This window comes from Mirounga angustirostris, unplaced genomic scaffold, assembly GCF_029215605.1.
Source record: "Mirounga angustirostris isolate CCGP_5_RB_7025 unplaced genomic scaffold, mMirAng1.0.hap1 SCAF_4, whole genome shotgun sequence".
NCBI classification, from domain to species: Eukaryota; Metazoa; Chordata; class Mammalia; order Carnivora; family Phocidae; genus Mirounga; species Mirounga angustirostris.
Window position 1 is genome coordinate 133,416,482 of NW_026991712.1, and position 18,624 is coordinate 133,435,105.

General features: G+C 37.2%; 1 protein-coding gene and 1 pseudogene across 3 annotated transcripts in view; one reads left to right on the top strand and one right to left on the bottom strand.

Annotated features, from left to right (window-relative positions):
* LRRC7 (leucine rich repeat containing 7) overlaps positions 1 to 18,624 on the bottom strand; it is a 959,434-nt gene that overhangs the window by 312,052 nt on the left and 628,758 nt on the right. For both annotated transcript variants that reach the window (XM_064588988.1, XM_064588987.1), the window contains exon 4: positions 10,701 to 10,903. In XM_064588988.1, the coding sequence (XP_064445058.1) occupies positions 10,701 to 10,903 (203 nt within the window). The remainder of the gene's footprint in view (positions 1 to 10,700; positions 10,904 to 18,624) is intronic.
* Positions 5,312 to 6,678, top strand: LOC123859499 (annexin A2-like; annotated as a pseudogene). Its single transcript, XR_006794501.3, has one exon. The product of XR_006794501.3 is annotated as an annexin A2-like (transcript).

The following is an 18,624-nucleotide window of genomic DNA, read 5'->3' on the forward strand; positions in this document are numbered from 1 at the left end:
CAAGAGCAGCAATGTGCGGCCCCTAATGCTACGGTGATGAGGATTCTGTGCAGCAATCCAGAGCTCTCTTGTTTCTTACCTTTTTTCCATGTAAAGTTCTCCAGGATCCTATTAAATTAATGAGCCCCTGATATATTTCCAATAAATGTTCATCTTTACCAAAATAAGCCATTTCTCTTAAGTCAAGAGTTATTTTTCATTCTACTGTTTTCCTAGAGTTTTCAGATACTTTATATTATTAAGTCCTCACCACAATCTTCAGACGTGAACAGGAACGAATTTGTTAGCATCTACTGCAAATGAAGAAGCTAAAGTTCAAAGGGGTTAAATAATATGTCTGAGGTTTCATGGTTTTAACTCTTATCAGAACTTGTGTTAAACCTACGCCCTCTTTCTCCAGACTCTTTATATTGTATTGTGGTACTTATATGATAATAACCAGTGATTACAGTCACTACTGGTGGAGATACACATCTTTCTTAAAGGTTATACTGTGAGGGAGAGCAGAGAAAGGATGCTTCCTTCTATTGCTTATCATTTTTAAAAGGCCATCCTGAGATGCCTGGGTGGCTCAGTCGGTTAAGCATTTGCCTTGGGCTCAGGTCATGATCCCAGGGTCCTGGGATCAAGCCCCGCATTGGGCTCCCTGCTCAGCGGGAAGCCTGCTTCTCCCTCTCCCTCTGCCTACAGCTCCCCTTGCTTATGCTGGTGCACTCTCTCTCTCTCTCTCTCTGTGTCAAATAATAAATAAATAAAGTTTTAATAAAATAAAATAAGACAAAATAAAAGGAAACTCAAATGAGTGAATCACAAAACATTAAGTCTGAAAGAGATTTTAAAGGACTTATTTCTTTACACGTAAAGTATTCCATACATGTAAAAGTATGCTCCATGACATCCTTCCTTTGTTACCTTTGACTGTTTTAGAGTCAGAGAACACATTCCTTGACTTGAGAAAATATCATGTGGCAGATCTAATCTTTATGGACAAAGTACTCAGAGTTTGAGAGTAAAAAAACAACGCAGAATGCATGGTAATAGGGCATGGATTGCAGAGGAGGTACAAAAATTTCCCCACCTCACTTCAACCCCCAGGATCGCATCAAAAATTAAACAAACAAACCACCATTAAATGAGAGAGTTTTATTTTCTCTGTCCTATGCTGATGTGCTCTAACTTTTCCTGTCCTTCCTTACTTCTGGTCACTGTCAAAGGTCTTACTCTTTGTAAAATAACAGACACCATATTGGAGGAAGCTACCTATGGTGTTTTATAACAATGATAAAGTATTTAGGCAGTTATCTTAATACTAGTTAACACAATTGAATTGTATAAGAAATCCAGAGATACATGTAAGTTTTAAATTTGTTGGGAGGAAGAAGTGGTGGTGGTGATGGTAGGTGTTATTGTTTCATATAAGACAATGGGAAAAACTTTTCTGGTAAGGTGATGTTTGAGCAGAGCACTGAAGGAAATGAAGAAGGCACAGGCCATGTGGAATGGTGGCAGAGGGAAAAGCAGGGGCCAAGGCTCTGAGCAGAGAGCTTGCTTGGCTTTTCTGTGTAAGCTCAGGACAAACAGCTACAATAGAGTTGTCAGAGCCCATTTGCCTGTCATTAACTTTGAGCTCTATTTTACCTGCTGGCTGCTGGCACAATTCAGGAGCATTTTTGTTGCTCATTTATTTTCTGAAGAGTCAAAGAAGTTTTCTGCTATCCATGCATGGCTCAGTGACTGGAGCCACGCCACAACAAAATTTTCATCAGTCTAAAATATTCCGCATTCGGGGCGTCTGGGTGGCTCAGCCGTTAAGCGTCTGCCTTCGGCTCAGGTCATGATCCCAAGGTCCCGGGATCGAACCCCACATCGGGCTCCCTGCTCCACAGGAAGCCTGCTTCTCCCTCTCCCTCTGCTGTTCCCCCTGCTGTGCGCTCTCTCTCTCTCTGTCAAATGAATAAATAAAATCTTAAAAAAAATAAAATAAAATATCCCCCCTTTGATAAATTCTTGACTGCTTCATATTGGGTAACCAATGCTTCAGCTACACAGTCCTGTATGAGTGGAAACCATGGTGCAGTGGGCACCAAGCAATGGCTTTTAACGTAGCCCTTGCCTGGCCCCTGGCTCCCCAGCATCTGTCTGTTTCCCTGGAGAAGCAACTGTAGATATGGGGGGCATATTTTTAGATATGGGGGGCATTTTTTTCTGGCATCCCACAGCTTACTGACAATATTCTATATTGGATGTATATTGTTAAGAGTTTACTTTCATTTTTTCTATACACCTTTATGAACTTGAATTGAAACAACTGTTTAATTAAAAACAAAATACTGAAAGAAGTTGGATACCGGAGCTCACCTTCATGTATACTATGGATTATAAAGCTCCAAACCGATGCATTTGTATTGAGAAAATAATTACACACATGCATTACAGAAAAATAATGTTTTTTGCAATTTGGCTGCATTTCAAAAAGTGTTATATCCTATTTTTTAAAAGTGGCTTGTGGTATATCCATACAAAGTTACACTATTTGGCAATAAAAAGGGATGGAGTACTGATACATGCTACGAGGTTGGTAAAACTGGAAAACCTGATGCTCAGTGAAAAAAGCCAGTCACAAAATGCCCTATGTTGTATGATCCCACTTATATTAAATATCCAAAATAGGCAAATCCATAGAGAAAGATTTCCAGGGGAAGCAGAGAACGTGGAGTGACTGCTAATAGGTATAGTGTATTTTGGGGAGAGGGGGGAAGGTGATTAAAATTTTCTATGATTAGACAGTGGTGATGGCATTACAATTCTGTAAATATAATAAAACCACTAAATTGTACATATTTTCTAAGGGTGAATTTGATAGGTATGTAAATTATATCTCAATAAAACTCAATAAAAACTCTTTTTAAAAAAGAGTACAGGTTTACTGCCTATCTTTTCTTGTGAAGGAATACCATTTATTCTGTACATGAATGTTTTCCACATTTGGCTATGAAAGTATTCTTTTACAGTAAAATAATAAAAGTCTTGCATGAGACTTTTAAAACATTTATTTAGCAAAAGAAAGGGAATGTCAGTTCCCACACTTTGCTGGATTTTGAAATCCAGAAGTGTGGGATCTACTGATCTGGGTCAGGCTGAGGCAAGAGAGGCCAGATGAAGATATTATCAATATGCCTCCAGAAAATTAACAAGTTTTAAGAATGTATAGTTTAATATTCAAATGAATATTTGTTTCTTTGGTCTTCTTCCTAATTATTTAAAAATAGTTGTATGACTGCCCTATATCTCACCTGTTTTGTGTCCCTCTGAAGGTGTTTTATGGCATTCCAATAGGACACTAGAACCTCTCCTTTCTAATATATAAAACTCATATTTTACAAGTAAAATGCTCATGACCTTAAATTTTAAAAGGCTTGGAAGATTGGAAATTTCTAGAATTAGCTTTGATAGTACCACACAGTTGAGGCTATATCCTTTTCTTCTATTCATTATGAGCCAATAGGTTTTTGCAAGCTATAAACATCCAGATCAAAATCAATTGAGATGCCATATTTCTCTTACCCATGGAGTTTTTACCAACAAGAGCATAATAAAATTTCCCAATTTTATCCCTGTACACACAGTTGCCATGATACTGGGGAAAACACAGGTAATTTCTAGGCAAGTTCCTATGGTGGGTTAGTACTAGGATTTTGATTTTTATAGTTTAATTATTTGTTTCTCAGCAATTTTCTTTTTCCTTTCTTTCTCAGGGACATTATCTTGTCTCCTGGTTTTAATTCTCACCTCTAGGTGGATAACTCTTACATTCATCTCCAACTCTGACCTCTCTCCTGAGTTCCATTACATTTTGTTTATTCCTCTGTTGAATATCTCCATGTGGACAGATATTTTTATTTGATATATCAATGTCTAAAGCCAAGCTAATAATTAGAATGTGCCCAGAGAAATGTAACTAAAATGGCGAAGCATTTAGAAAGCATGTCTTTGAAAAATGGTCAAAAAATTTTGGAAACTTGTCTTGGAAAAACAGAAGTTTAAGGCAAAGTATATGAATTCCTTTAAAATATTTTAAGGATCAGGGCAGTAATGCCAGAAGCATAGCTTCTTGTCCAGAGAGGGCATGCCTTAATAATCTTTGTATCACCCCAAGTGCCTAGCCCAGTTTTAGGTGTTGAGATAGATGGATGGGTATGGGCAAACATCATTAACATATTGCAGAACATTCTAATAACCTGAATTTTCCAATAATACAGTGGTCTGCTTCTTAATTTAGTGCTTTCTTCCACTAATAGAAATGTTCATGAAGAGATTGGATGACTGTTGCAAGAGAAATAATAAGGGGACATTTCTGCATTGGGTGGACAGTTAGATTAGTTAACACTGGGTTCCTAAAGGGCAGTGTTTCCTGGAAACACTCATAGGAAACCAAGCAAAACTTTTGTTCAATTACACACTGGGCTTTTGATTTGTTGTTACTGTAGCATAACATATTCTATCCTAATGAATACATAGTCTTTGGTAATAGTTTTGGGTAAGAATCTAACATCCCACGTGGCCTAAAAGAAGTTAATTAACTTTCTTGGCCTAGATTCGCTTATTAGTAATAATTGAGGGCTAAATTAAATAATCTCCAAGGTTGCATCTATTCAAATATAATACAACATTGTGATTCTGTGAGTCAGGGAAATTTTCTGCGTAAACAGTGGTGTTATCACAAATGTGTTGGTGCAGCTGGTAGAGTCAAAAACCTACACCCATTAGAGGCAGGGAATTGATTTCCTAGAAGCTATCCTTGGAGATTTTAGAGATAAAGTCATGCCATACAATTTTTTGTTAGAGAGTCAATGCCCAGAACTATGTTGAGATGTTACAAAATCTTACTTTTGTTTTACTCAGGGTAATTAACATGGGAATTATCCTTCATCTGTGATAAGAGAATGATGAATATTGATTATTGGATATTTCTCTATTCCAGGTATCCCATATGTATTATCTCACCCAATACTCATTTATCTACTTATCTACCTATTATCTATAATCTATCTAACCACTAGGAACCTCTATTATCTTCCTATTTTTGCTAATGAAGAAACTGAGACTCCCAGAAAATAAAATATCTTCCCAACCAAACGGCAGTGTTAAAATCTAATCCTAGGTTTGTCTGGGTCCAAAGGTCAGGTTCTTAATCTCTAAAATATTTCAAGGGTAGATTGTAAAGTTTAATACAGAGAAAATTTTCTAAGTCTGGTGCTTCAGATTTCATTCCATCCTCTTTTAAAATGTGGTTAAATTGATCTCACCTGGCTCTACAACTGGGGGCGCTCGCAGCTCTCGGCGCCGGGCCCAGCTTCCTTCAAAATGTCTACTGTTCACGAAATTCTCTGCAAGCTCAGCTTGGAGGGTGATCACTCCACGCCCCCAAGTGCATACAGGTCGGTCAAAGCATATACCAATTTTGATGCTGAGCGTGATGCTCTGAACATTGAAATGGCCATCAAGACCAAAGGTGTGGATGAGGTCACCATTGTCAACATTTTGACCAACCGCAGCAATGAACAGAGACAGGATATTGCCTTCACCTACCAGAGAAGGACCAAAAAGGAACTTGCATCAGCACTCAAGTCAGCCTTGTCTGGCTACCCGGAGACCGTGATTTTGGGCCTTTTGAAAACACCTGCTCAGTATGATGCTTCTGAGCTGAAAGCCTCCATGAAGGGGCTGGGGACTGACGAGGACTCTCTCATTGAGATCATCTGCTCAAGGACCAACCAAGAGCTTCAGAATATTAACAGAGCCTACAAAGAAATGTACAAGACTGATCTGGAGAAGGACATCGTTTCTGACACATCTGGTGACTTCTGCAAGCTGATGGTTGCCCTTGCAAAGGGTAGAAGAGCAGAGGATGGCTCTGTCATTGATTATGAACTGATTGACCAAGATGCCCGGGATCTCTATGATGCTGGATTGAAGAGGAAAGGAACTGATGTGCCCAAGTGGATCAGCATCATGACTGAGCAGAGTATTGTCACCTCCAGAAAGTATTTGAAAGGTACAAGAGCTACAGCCCTTATGACATGCTGGAGAGCATCAAGAAGGAGGTCAAAGGAGACCTGGAAAATGCTTTCCTGAATCTGGTCCAGTGCATTCAGAACAAGCCCCTGTATTTTGCTGACCGGCTGTAAGACTCCATGAAGGGCAAGGGGACTCGTGATAAAGTCCTGATTAGAATCATGGTCTCTCGCAGTGAAGTGGACAAGTTGAAAATCAGGTCTGAATTCAAGAGAAAGTACAGCAAGTCCCTGTACTACTACATCCAGCAAGACACGAAGGGTGACTACCAGAAAGCACTGCTGTACCTGTGTGGTGGGGATGACTGAGGCCCACGACGGATGAGCACCCAGCAGTGGTGCTCCTTTGTTTCCAGCTAACAGTTCTAGAAAATAGCTTGTGACTAACAGACCCCTTATGCCTGTCCCCATGAGGATAGTGTTAGCATCACCCCCTCCCCATCCTTATGTCAGTTGCCTAAGCATTGCCTGCATCTCATGTCTAGTCTCCTTTTAGCCAAAGAAATGAACATTCCAAGGAATTGGAAGTGAAATCTATGATGTGAAACACTTTGCCTCTTGTGTACTGTGTCATAAGCAGATGAATAAACTGAATTTTTACTTTATAAACAACAATGACAAAAAAATTGATCTCACCTGTCAAATTCACTCTTTATGTCTTTCAATTTTGGTCACATATTAACTTTTCCAAATTATTTCTATTCCGTTTTTTAAGGTTCCTCTTCAGTTTCAAAAAGTTTCTCAACAGTTTTTCTCTTTATTGCTTTTTTTTTTTTTTTTAACTTTTGTCTTCCCACACTACTTCATATATAATATGCCCCTGTTATGGTCTATTACTCTGCCTATAATTTTAAGTTTCTGGTTCAAAATAACAAGCAAAACAGTACTAAATTATAAGCTGTGTGGGTTTTGTATTACTGTGTGAAAGGCATGTCATTTTGTATTTTTACCTTTTACTACAGCAAATTAAGTAACACAGATTGAACCATTTCTAATCAAAAAACTTCCTGTTCTTTCCTATCTATTTTTGCATCTCTTCTGACATAGTCTTGACATATCTTTTTCTAATGTCATTAACCTTGACTCTGTTCTATACCTGTTGTATAACATCTTACAGTAGCAATTCTGGGCCAGCTAGAATATTCTCTGTATAAAATATCAGAAAGAAAAAAATTTTAAAACATTTACAAAAGGCAATTCTTTCCATAATGTAATATCAAAAATACAAATAGCTATCTCATTTACTCAACATATTTGAAATCACCATAGTAACAATGCCAGGGAAACATAAAGAAAACAATAAAATAAAATGGCAGACAAAAGAGGTTTTATTTAATTTAAATTTGAAGATTAAACTCCCTAAAGTAGACTTTGTCTACTTTTCCTCATGAAACAATGACTGTATAACATTTTGTTTGTAGTGTATACTGTGGTAATCTCCCCCACGGTCCTTGCACTCCTTTCCTTTGTGTTGTGGCCAACAATCACAAATCCACAGAGATGGCCCATCATTGTTTAATTCAATCAAAGTAACCTTATTTTTCTTGCCATAGTGGATTCTATAGCAAAGAGCCTGGATCAGCAATAAATATGTAACACAATTAAGGCCAATGAGACCTAAGAATAAGTTAGGACTTTCAAGTCCTTCCCAGAAAAACAAAGAGTTTTTGTTTAACTTCCTGTTTTTCTAATATGCACAAATATATCCATGTACTATAATGATCATGTCTCAATGTTAGACAATTTAGATCATATCTCAATATCAAATACAGTAGAAGAAAGTAACACAGGGCTGTTTTATGAAAGCAACACCTTGATTTTGGGAATTCAAAGAAACCTTGAGAGATTATGTGAAAGATCTTTGAAATATATAAAGCATGCCATAATAAAAGATAACAATTTCTCCTCAATTCAATACACTGGGAAATTATATTGAGTCTTTAGTTCACTTGTATTATTTTTATGTATTGTTAATTCAAGCTTAAGTAGGCTCCTGGTGACTTACATGATATATAAATCTCTCCGATGACACTATCTGCCTAATTCATCGAGTCGAACAATGCTGTGTGACTCTCAAGACCTTTCATAATCTGGGTCCTCCATGCTCTCCCTACTCTACTTACATACTGTTGGCACTCCCTCAGGTGTACCTGCAGTTTCAGACTCTTCACAGCTCTGCTGTCCCTCTCCTCACCCTCTCCATATGTACCATCTTAATCTTTGCATCTTTACCTTTTGGTCAAGCCCTCCTGCACCCCCTGCAAGAATGAAACTCTTCTCTACAATGGTATTTGGCTCTTTGGCTCTGATTACACATTATCATGCTTTTGCCTCTAATGCTTCAATTTTCTCTGTGATTAGGTGGTTAGATCATTGAGAGTAAGGATTGAGATTGATTTCTCTTGTACCCACCTAAAGCCTCAAACACTGTGTAGTAATATAGATATTAAATAAATACTTGATTGATAAACCATGTTTTTTACTATTTGTCTTACAGAATCTGTTGCATGGATCTAGAAAAAGACTAAATAACTAGATTGGCTTAGGGCTCTCAAGATTCAACAAATAAAAATACAGTATGTCAAGTTAAATAACTATTTTTTTAGTGTAAATATCAAATGCAATATTTGGGGCATAATTATACCAAAAATTTTCTGGTTTTTAAAAAAGTTTAAAATTCAAATTTCAATGGATGTCCTTTATTTATCTGGCAATCTTAGATGGAGCTGCTCTAAAAAAATACTTATTTTTCTAAATTAGAGCTAAATGTCACATTTATGAGTCGTTTAAACCTTATACCATTTTGCTAATCAAGTCCTGTAGTACATAAAGTTCTCTGCCTTGTTCTACCTGGCAGTGACAAGAAAGAGTTTGAATATCCATTATGTGAAAGTCACCATGTGTGTGTACAGGGAGGCAAAGATGAATAAGATGCCATCTCTGCCCTCAAGAAAGTCTTTGGGAGAAACTGACCATTTCATGCCAACCTTTACTTGATACACATCTGTATGGCAATCCATACAGTTAGAACCTTTTTTTAGGCCTGACCCAGACCTCCTGGCCCCAAATCCAAGACAACACTATATACTTTGGTTGTCAAAAATGAAGTACATTGGTTTTGAAGTACACATTAAATCGTTCCTGCCTCTGAAGTATTATATTAATACCATAATTTATAATCCTAAGTGAAAATAATTATTCATGATTTGGTTTGATCAGCACATTATTCTCAGAATTTGATAATGAAGTGAGTTTTTTATTATGGAAGTTTCTTTTCCTGGTTCCTGGGTATTTAATATGCATTTTTTTAGCATAAGCAATGGACATGTATTGCAAGACATTTTTTCCCTCTGAGCCATTGGGTAAATCCTTCACAGGTAAATGCTATGCTGACTACTTAATGTGAGTCACTTATTTAGATGATCATTAATATATAGTGGTTTAGATTTTGAACCTCTTTGTTGTGTGGCCCTGGTCTGTGTTAGCTAATCTTTTATCATCCATTCTTTTCTGCAGTGGAAAACAGGAGACAGAAGGTATTTTCTTTGCATGCACAATGTCATAATGGCAGTGTGTGTTTGCAAAGTTTGATATTAGTTAAATTTTTAGCTCTACTATGCTTATACTTATATGCCATATATTCAGTGATGTCTGTAATAATCAAAGATGCCAAATTCCAGAAATAACAGCATGTTTTTCATACTAGTATTAATTCTGTGTGTGGCGTGTGTGTGTGTGTATGTGTGTAAAAGTATTTCTTAGACTTAGAACACATAATTCAAGGTTTTAAAACCTTAATGTACAACATAAAAATTTCACTTCTAGAATAGAGTGTCATATCTTCCCTTTCTTTTCCAAACATGATCTCAACCCACCAATATTGATTTTAATCTGTATTTTCATGGAGGCCATTTTAAATTAAAATAAGGCATAATTCAGGGGTGCCTGCGTGACCCAGTGGTTAAGTGTCTGCCTTGGGCTCAGGTCATGATCCCAGGGTCCTGGGATCGAGCCCTGTGTTGGACTCTGCCCTCAGCGGGGAGCCTGCTTCTCCCTCTCCCTCTACCTCTCCCCCTGCTTGTGCTCTCTCTCACACTCTCTCACTCTCAAATAAACGAAAAATAAAATCTTTAAAAAATAAATAAGGGGCACCTGGGTGGCTCAGTTGTTAGGCGTCTGCCTTCGGCTCAGGTCATGATCCCCGGGTCCTAGGATGCAGCCCCTCATCAGGCTCCCTGCTCTGTGGGAAGCCTGCTTCTCCCTCTCCCATTCCCCCCCCTGCTTGTGTTCCCTCTCTCACTGTGTCTCTCTCTGTCAAATAAATAAAAAAAAAGAAAAGAAAAGAAAAGAAAAAACCAACTCATTTTTAAAAAAATAAATAAATAAAATGAGGAATAATTCATAAAACGATTTCCATGGAGTTCAATTGGTCATACTCATCACATGAATTTACAAATGAAATGGTATTAAGAGGTACCAGCAAGCATATTGGAAAAAGTTACAGCAGTTTGAAAAACTTGCCAGTTATTCAGCGAGAAGGCTATAATCAACATTATCCTTATACCAAGTCTTTGGATGTCACAAAATACTCATTTACGGTGTACATCTCAGGTTGTCAAAGATTACCTTGGGTAGCTCTTCGATTTGATTGGCATCTAGATAAAGCTCCTCTAATGTCCGCTCGAAGTTAAAGACCTCCTTCGGCACCTGCTGAAGACTGCAGTGGGAGTAGTCTAAAACTGAGATGATTTCTTCTTCACCTCGGAAACATCGGCACGGCACCAGTCGGCCGATGATTTTCCGCTTGGTGGTCATCTCCAGGCACTGCACTACAGAAACAGACAGAAAATAACTGCTTAATTGACTGAATTTGGAGGGCACTCCTGCAAGAATAGAGCCATAGAAATTTAACTTCGGTATATATTTTATAATTATGTAATACTTTAAACTTTATAGAGGACATGCACGTGCATTATATCGCTTAACACTTGAACAGCCTTGCAAGGTATGTGAAATCAGTTTTAGTCCCATTTAACAGATAAAAAAATGGAATTCAGAGAGGTTAGGAGGTTTGCCATCATCACACAGCTTGGGAATGGCAGAATCTCGCGAGAACACAATCATGACTCAGTGCAATGCAGTTACCATGCTTACATTCTCCCTTGACACACAAATTTATAATTTTTTTTTTTTTAATTTTAGACAAGTTACACTGCGGAACAGAAATATCTGGAATTGGTTAGAAAAAAATACATCTTTTTCTTCCATTTCTGTAAAAATATTCAAATTTCATAAGGTTTATGATGATCTCTTTTTGATCCACAAATTCATTCCATTAATGGACATATGTTTATTGAATAACCACTATGTTCCAGGCACTGATATAGTTAGTGGGATAGAGTGATGAAATTTCACAAAGCTTCTATCCTATTGGAGCTACAGATTAGAGATGGATTGGTTATTTCCTTCAGAATGAGAACCTATCTTTATGAATCTTATGATTTTAATGGGAGAAAGCATCTTATAATCATGGTAGAAATTTCAGCTTTCTCTAGGTTAAACTTACCAATTGCCATGAAATCTTGCACAGGCTTGTACCATGTCACTTACAACACTTTATTAAATCCACTGATTTTCATGTTATTCTTCTAGACTATAAGTTTCTTGAGAGTAGGAACCGTGTTTTATTCATTTTGCATTTGTCTTGCTTGACATACAGTAAATATTTAATAACAAATGTAGAATGAACAAATGAATTTGTATGGAACCACAAAAGACCCCAAATAGCCAAAGCAATCTTGAAAAAGAAAAGAAAAGCTGGAGGCATCACAGTTCCAGACTTCAAGCTATATTACAAAGCTGGAGTGATCAAGACAATATGGTACTGGCACAAAAACAGACACATAGATCAATGGGACAGAATGGAAAACCCAGAAATGGACTTACACTCTATGGTCAACCAATCTTCAACAAAGCAAGAAAGAATATGCAATGGAAAAAAGATGGTCCCTTCAACAAATGGTATTGGGAAAACTGGATGGCTTTGTGCGAAAGAATGAAACTGGACCACTTGCCTAAACCATACACAAAAATATATTCAAGATGGATGAAAGACCTAAGTGTGGAAACCATTAAAATCCCACAGGAGAACACAGGCAGTAACCTCTTTGATGTTGGCGGTAGAAACTTCTTACCAGACATATCTCCAGAGGCAAGGGAAACAAAAGCAAAAATAAACTATTGGGACTTCATCAAAATAAAAAGCTTCTGCACAGCAAAGGAAACAATCAACACAACTAAAAGGTAGCCTACAGAATGGGAGAATATTTGCAAATGACATATATGAAAAAGGGTTAGTACCCAAAATCTATAAAGAACTTACAAAACTCAACACCCAAAAAACAAACAATACAATTAAAAAATAGGCAGAAGACATGAATAGACATTTTTCCAAAGAAGATATATAGATAGCTAACAGGCACATGAAAATATGATCAACATTACTCATCATCAGGGAAATAAAAATCAAAATTACAATGAGATATCACCTCACACCAGTCAGAATGCCTAAAATTAACAACACAGAAAACAACAGGTGTTGAAGAGGATGAGGAGAAAGGGGAACCCTTTTGCACTGTTAGTGGGAAGGCAAACTGGTGCAACCACTCTGGAAAACAGCATGGAGATTCCTCAAAAAAGTTAGAAATAGAACTACCCGACAACCTAGCAATTATACTACTATGTATTTACCCAAAGGATACAAAAATACTAATTTGAAGGGATAAATGCACCCCGATGTTTATAGCAGCAGCACAGCAATAGCCAAATTATGGAATGAGCCCAAATGTCCATTGACTGATGAATGGATAAAGAAAATATGGCGTGTGTATATATACAAGGGAATATTACTCAGCCATCAAAAAGAACGAAATCTTGCCATTTGCAACAACATGGATGGAGCTAGAGACTATTGTGTTAAGTGAAATAAGCCATTCAGAGAAAGACAAATACCATATGACTTCACTCATATGTGGAATTTAAGAAACAAAACAAACGAACATGGGGAGAAAAGAGAGAAGCAAACCAAGAAACAGACTCTTAACTATAGAGAACAAACTGAGGGTTGCTGGAGGAGAGGTGGATGGGGAGATGAGTTAAATGGGTGATGGGGATTAAGGAGGGCACTGGTTGTGATGAGCCCTGGGTGTCGTATGTAAGTGATGAATCACTAAATTCTACACCTGAAACTAATATTACACTGTATGTTAACTAACTGGAATTTAAATAAAAACTTGAAACTAAAAAAAAAAAAAAATACAAACAAATAAAAAATGAATTCATGAATGAATAAATGAATATATTTAGGGCTCTCCTCCCTCCCTCCCAACCACCATCAGCTATTGACAATTTGTTGGGAAAACTTCTCATTCTAACTAAAAGGTCACTACCTCTGTGAATGTCTCTCCAAGAAGAATGACTAGAATCTTCCTCTGAGTTCCCAGAGCACTAATCACATTGCTTCCCAATTACATGTTCTATTTTCCCCTAGGTAAGTTCTTTGAAGAAAATATCTTGTTTTATTCATTTTTGAATTCGCAGACACAGTATAGTTTGCCAGCTACTGAGTAGTACTAAATGAGCATTAATTTGAAACATGAACTTTTTTGGTTGATCTATTTGACTTACCAACATAAGTTTATTACTAGAAAGTGGTGTTAGTTTATAAAAACAACATAGCATTTTGTTTTTTAAATTGCTTAGGTTAAGTCAAATTTGGAGGGAGATGAGTAGAAAATGTTTAAGAGATGTTGGACATTTAGCCCAAGCCTTCCTTATCCTTCTTTTAACTCCCAAAATTAATAAAATGATATTTTGAGGACAGGTTCGTGAGTCATCACTTTTAGGTGGTTATTTGCACTTGGTATTCTGTAGAAGGCCAACCAAAAACATTAAAAAGATGACCTTTCTTCTTCATTACTTTCTATCTCTTGAACTCCTATACTTCACATTTCTAGGAGCCTGAATCACAAGGTTTTGTAACTCTTATTTTACTTGACCTTACTTGAAATCCCTGATTATCGGTTGGTGCCTTCCCAGTCTCTACCTGGGACCTAGCATATATTAGGCAGCCAAGAAATGCATCCAGTAAATATCCGACACATATTAAGCACCTAGTAAATGTTTGTGCAAGTTATTACAGTTGTAAAGGTAAGTGATGATGGCTTAGATTATGAGAGTAACAGTAAGGATGAAAAGAAGTGATGGATTGGAAAGATATTTAAGAAGCAGAATCCAATGTGTTGGTGATAGATTAAATGAGAGGTGGGAGGGGAGACTGGGGGGGAGAGAGAGGTGTCTCGAAAGCTTCCCAGGTTTTTAATTTGAGTCACTAGTAGTCACATCAACCACACAGCTGTAATGTCATGCCCTGTCTGCCTCTCTGACCCACAGATGGATGTACAATCCACTGTTCATGCCTGTGTTGCCCTGTGCCTAGCACTCACCCTATTGTGTTGAGCCATGTGACTATTTCTTCATACCTGTCTGTTGCTGCCACTGTAAATTTTTAAATATAAATTAAGAGGAAAAAGAATATCCAGACTTGCACCTAAACCATTTGGCCAGAGGGTGCACTGTTCACTAAGACTTTTGGAACTCTGTTCACTTAAGACTGCTTTCCCTTTCATTGCCCCAAAATGTAGGCTCCTCTGGTCATCTTTTCTGTCCCTTCTCTCATCCCCACAATGTACTGACGTTTTTCCCTGGCCCAACTTCCCTCTTCCGTACTCCCTCTGAACTCAGAATGCGCCTTATACCACGATCGATAATCCATTAAGCCTTGTCCTCTTCACTGAATGCTCCCTCATAGTCTCAACTAAAACTCGATTGACTTGTAGCCTTCAAAAGTAGAGCATGTTGACATTCTCACCCCTTAAACACTTCAGGGCTGGAAAGTGGAATTGTTATCCCCCTTGCTTTCTAAAAACTATTACTCTTCTCTCCTCCTGTAAAACCCCTCTTCCTTTGATGGTCTCATTATCTAGTAGTAACATCGTACTCTCTCATGCCATTCATTTACCATCTCTTGAACACTCCTCTGCATCCATTAATAACTTTGGTATCTCATTTCTGGACTGTCTCAATCATAACTCCTTCTAATCCTGATTTAGGCTCCCTACATTAGTAACTTTCAATTTTTGAGCTTTTCTTCATCCTAAATTTTTTAAATAACTTGATTATAATGTTACTCCTTAATTTTTCAATTACAGGTTTCTAACATGTGGTGTGGTGGTTTAACTTCCTGATAACAAATTCCAACACACTTCTAACCAAGCAAAAATATAGAGAGAGCAATTTTGTTTTAAATTAGTAGTATTTATTTTAACTATATGCTACTGTAATTCAATCACATTTTATTTCTTGTGCATTTTTTTGTTTCTTTAAGAATTTCCTTATTTTTTTCTTTGCTTTATTTTTCTAGGTACCTTTCATTAATTCAATTTTCTATCTCCTCTTGGTATAGTCAAGTGAGTATAATCTGTCATTTTCCCCCTGGAATAATCCTTCAGGAACACCACATTTTCTTGTTTCTCTCTGGAATGTCTGTTTTTCTAGATCTGATATATATCTGTTATCCTAAAATTTCCCTTCACTATTATTCTGTGAATTTTCTATTTCTTTCTTGTGTTACATCTTCTATTTTCTGAATCCCATGTCTTTTTCTTTCTGGACTTATTGGAATACAATATCCAAGGTGGAATGTAACATCTAGTAATTTACTGAGAAAGGATGAGTCTCCGAAGATGGTTTCATTTCACCCACAAACAAGTGAAAGTTTGACTGGACATATATTTCCAGGTCAGAAATAATTTTCCTTCATAAATTTGGAGACATTTTTAGTTTATTATTTTCTTGCTTTTAAAGTTGTTGCCAGGAAATCCATTTCCATTACTATTCAAAATTCCGTGATTTTCCCTTCCACCAGAACATCTTAGAATTTTTATGTTTTTATGTTGTCTTCAGTCTTTTGAAATTTCAGGTAATGTGCTTTGATGTGTTTTTTAATCCATTGTACTGGGTACTTGACGGACTTTTCCACTTTGGAAGCACTTACCTTTTAATTTTGTTAAATTTTCTGTCATGATTTAATTGTTAATTTTCTCCTCTTCATTGTTTTTATTTTCTCTTTTTCTGCAATCTTGATTAGTTGGATGTAGGACCTATCTCCTACTTTCATCCTGTAATTCAATTATTTTTTTTTCTTTTGTAATTTCTGTGTCTTTGTCTTGTTATTCTATTTTCTCAAGTTGAGATTTTCTCAACTTGATCTTCTAAATCCATCTGCTGTATTATCTTTTATCCAGGGCATATTTTTATTGTCAAGAGTTATTTGTTGCTTGCTGAATGCTATTTTTACATAGTATCCTGTTTGTATTTGAGGGTGCCATATCATTTTCATTTCTCTCAGAAGATATTAACTATAGGCTTTTTGTCTTTGTCCCCCTGTTCCTTGCATTATTTCTGAGTTCTATTTTCTGTGTTTCTTTTGATCTTTATCTTTCATAATAGGGGTTTTCCACAAATATCTGGTGATCCCTGACTGTCCTTCAGAATTGAAGAGTGAAGCTCTAAGATGGTAATTGGAAGTTTTATATGCATGATAGGTTTTGTGGCAGGATGGTCTGGCAGCAAGCCAAAGAACATCCTGGTTTTCTTCCTGGGGCATAGTTATGCAGCCTTACATAGAGAGTATGTCAGTTAATTTTCCTGTTTTTAGTACTAAGTACCTTCAGTTTCTTGCCTGGTACCTGTTGTCTCCCAGATTGTAAGGAGGTCTATGCAGTAAATCAATTTTCATACCCTTTCATGGGTACTTTAGATTGTAGCTAACAGTGTATTTTGTATGTAGATGATATTAACTACATCTTCCTTCTCTTTCATCTCAAAATTTGTTGAATTTTCTTATTTTCTGATGCCTTCTCTTCTATTTTCTCTGTTCATATGATTATATATTTTTTATTTTTATTTATTTACTTTTAAAGACTTATTTATGTGAGAGAGAGAGGGAGAGAGAGTACACCAGGAAGAACAGAGGAAGAGAAAGAGAAGTAGATTCCGCTAAGTGCAGAGCCCAACACAGGGCTCGATCTCATGACCCTGAGATCATGACCTGAGCTGAAATCAAGAGCTGAATGCTTTTATCCACTGAGTCACCCAGGTGCCCTGAGTATATGTATTTTAAAGTTCCTTTTAGTCTAGTAGAATAATCTGTGTTGTAAGAATAGATATATAAGGAAGGTGAGAGAGTAACTTCCACATTTAAAATAAAGTTCTCTTTTAATCCTTTTCACACTTTTCCTTTCTTCTTACTTAATCTATTAGGAGCATTGGGCAGAGAACTACATCCTTCTTATGGAAATGCTCTCTTTCTTTGGCTCCCCTGACATGATTCTCTTCTGACATTTATTCTTCTACTTTGGTTCTTCCATTTCAGTCTTTTTTTTTTAAAGATTTTTTATTTATTTGACAGAGAGAGACAGAGCGAAAGAGGGAACACAGGCAGGGGGAGTGGGAGAGGGAGAAGCAGGCTACCCGCGGAGCAGGGAGCCCGATGTGGGGCTCGATCCCAGGACCCTGGGACCATGACCTGAGCCGAAGGCAGACGCTTAATGACTAAGCCACCCAGGCACCCCCATTTCAGTCTTTTGAGAAGGTGCCATCTTCTCTACCAAACACTGAGATTTATAATATTAGATATGCTCCCCTTCCCTCCCCCTGCCCCAGGCTTGTTGCCTTTCTAACTACACACTCTCTTCCTTTACAATCTTCATTCAGCCGACTTCATTTAACTTTGATAATAGGCGGTTGTAAAATTTCTTTTATCTCTACTCAGATTTATTTCTCTCATCATTTCCACTTTGTTTCAAGGGCATCTCAAACATAACATGTTCAAAATTAATGTGATGCTCTTGAAAGGTACAGAGCACATCATCATGGTCAAGAGCTTGGACTCTGGCTGTGTGAGTTGGCACATTATTTTATACCTATGTTTAGTCATCTGCCAAATAACAGAGTACATACAAAGCACTGTATGTAGAATCGTGACTTCAGGTTTTAAGCGTTCACTAAGGGCTAGCAATTACTGTTCTGCCCAAACCTTGTCCTCTTCCTGTGTTCTCAATCTCAGTGAACAGCAATACCATTCACCCAGTTTCTCAAGATAGAAACCTTGGTATTGTTCTTGACTCCTCTAGTTCCCACACTCCACATCCCTCACAATCACCAAGTATTAATGATTAAATAGCTTGAATATTTCCTCAATCAAGCCTGTTTTTCTTCATTTCAAGTGCCCAGCAACCTAGCTCAAACTATTAACTCTTGCATTTATACTTGTCTATTGTTCTTCCACCACAGTACAGCTGGAGTGACCTTATAAAACACAAATATGTCACCTTCTTGCTGCAAATACTTCAGTGACTCCCCTCTGCCCTTTAGGCAAAGTCCAAAAGTTTTGCGTGGCCTGCCTAGTATAATATAGTCCTGTGGTCTG